At 52.0% G+C, this 2,217-nt stretch overlaps 1 protein-coding gene across 1 annotated transcript; it reads left to right on the top strand.

The window, feature by feature from the left end:
• The first annotated feature begins 319 nt into the window (after positions 1-319).
• LOC105509967 (olfactory receptor 13C9-like) lies at positions 320-1,308 on the top strand. The gene is given in 2 exon segments (XM_011939511.1): positions 320-937; positions 940-1,308. Coding segments are annotated over 2 exon segments (987 nt in total).
• Positions 1,309-2,217: the final 909 nt, after the last annotated feature.

Genomic DNA, 2,217 nt, shown 5'->3' with positions numbered 1-2,217 from the left:
TTGGATTCCAAAGGATCATTCTAAACATGAATCCTTCTCTGTTGTCTCCTCTGACCCCATCCTGGGGAGAGCAGAGAGGAACCTAGGGAACTAGAATGTGCCCCATCCTCCCCTCAGTGATGTCCGCAGAACTGCAGCACTGAGAAGGCCAGCTTGCAGATCTGAAGTCCAACTCCCTCATTATACAGATGGTGAAACTAAATTACAGAGAGGGAGGCTGATCTGCTGCAGCTCAGACATCAGGTCACTGGGCTCCCAGGCCACTTGGAGCTTTTTCCAAAAAGCTGGGTGGTCCAGATGGAAAAGGAGAGAGAATGAGATGAAGGAGGCAAACCAGACAGCTGTGACAGAAAATGTCCTGCTGGGGCTACACAAGCACTGTAACCTGGAGGTGCTCCTGTTTGTGTTCTGCCTGGGCATCTACTCCATGAATGTGCTGGGGAATGCCTTCCCCATAGGGCTGAATGTGCTGCACCCTCACCTGCACAACCCCATGTACTTCTTTCTCAGCAACCTCTCCCTCATGGACATCTACAGCACCTCGTCCTTCATGCCTCTCATGCTAGTCAACTTCCTGGAAGCCCAGAGGACCATCTCCTTCCCTGGCTGTGCCCTGCAGCTGTACCTTAACCTGGCGCTGGGATCAACGGAGTGCCTGCTGCTAGCTGTGATGGCATATGACCGTTATGTGGCTATCTGCCAGCCTCTTAGTTACCCAGAGCTCAGGAGGGGGCAGACCTGCATGCGGATGGCAGTGCTGAGCTGGGGGACAGGCTTTGCCAACTCACTGCTACAGTCCATCCTTGTCTGGCGCCTCCCCTTCTGTGGCCACAACGTCATCAACCACTTCTTCTGTGAGATCTTGGTAGTGCTAAAACTGGCCTGTGGGGACATCTCCCTCAATGCACTGGCATTAATGGTGGCCACAGCTGTCCTGACACACTGGCCCCCCTCTTGCTCATCTGCCTGTCTTACCTTTTCATCCTGGCCATCATCCTTAGGGTACCCTCTGCCACAGGCCGGCACAAAGCCTTCTCCACCTGCTCAGCCCACCTCACAATGGTGGTGGTTTTTCATGGGACAATCTCCTTCATGTACTTCAAACCCAAGCCCAAGGACCCCAACATGGATAAGATTGTCGCATTGTTCTATGGGGTTGTGACGCCCTCACTGAACACCATCATCTACAGCCTGAGGAACGCAGAGGTGAAAGCTGCTGTCCTAGCTCTGCTGAGAGGAGGTCTGCTCTCCAGGAAAGCATCCCACTGCTACTGCTGCCCTCTGCCCCTATCAGCCGGCATAGGCTAGGTTGTGCTGTGGTCATGACCTCAAACCTTCAGAGGCTTAAAGCCATTAAGGTTTGTTTCTTGTTCCTGCTGCAGGTTCACCAGAGGCTAGCGGGGCTTCTGCTCCGCATCATGGTCTTCACCCCTCTGGGACTCAGGATGACAAACCAGCTACCATTGGGAACACTGCTGGTCACCATGACAAAAGGAAAAGGGAAAGTAACAAAGCCTGCACTGACTCTTAAAGCTTCTATTCAGAAGTGGCTGTGTTGCCTCCACCTACATTTCAGTGGCCAACACAATGGCTACAGGAAGGCACAGGACCACACCTATTGTGAAGGGGGAGAAGCACGCTATCGTGTGTCTGGATGGCAAAAGAGAGGGACAGAGAGATTTGTGAATGGCCTAATGACTACCACACCAGCTGACAGTGTCAACCCAAGAGCTATTGGAGGTTTGGTTTTCTTTATCCTGACCATCTATCCTTCATGGGTTGCTGCCAGGTTAATCATCCCAAGAAAGCTCTGGTTAGCTCACTTGTGGTAGCTTTATACTGAGTCAACCAAACTAGGTTAGACGGTCTGGGTTAGTGTTGGCCACAGAGAAGTTTGCATGAGATTTGGAAGGCAAAAGTGGGCCAGGTGTGGTGGCTCATGCCTATAATCCCAGCACTTTGGAAGACCGAGGTGGGCGGATCACCTGAGGCCAGGAGTTTGAGACCAGCCTGAGCAACATGATGAAACCCTGCCTCTACTAAAAATACAAAAAATTAGCCGGGTGTGGTGGTGCGCCTATAGTCCCAGCTACTACGCAGGATTGCCTAAACTTGGGAGGTGGAGGCTGCAGTGAGCTGAGATGCTGCCACTGCACTCCAGCCTGGGTGACAGAGCAAGATTCTGTCTCAAAAAAAAGAAAAGAAAAGAAAAGAAAG

This window comes from Colobus angolensis, unplaced genomic scaffold (genome assembly GCF_000951035.1).
Source record: "Colobus angolensis palliatus isolate OR3802 unplaced genomic scaffold, Cang.pa_1.0 Scaffold181, whole genome shotgun sequence".
Lineage (NCBI taxonomy): Eukaryota > Metazoa > Chordata > Mammalia > Primates > Cercopithecidae > Colobus > Colobus angolensis.
Note: the sequence above shows the minus strand (reverse complement) of the source record. Positions and strands in the feature narration are given on the sequence as shown.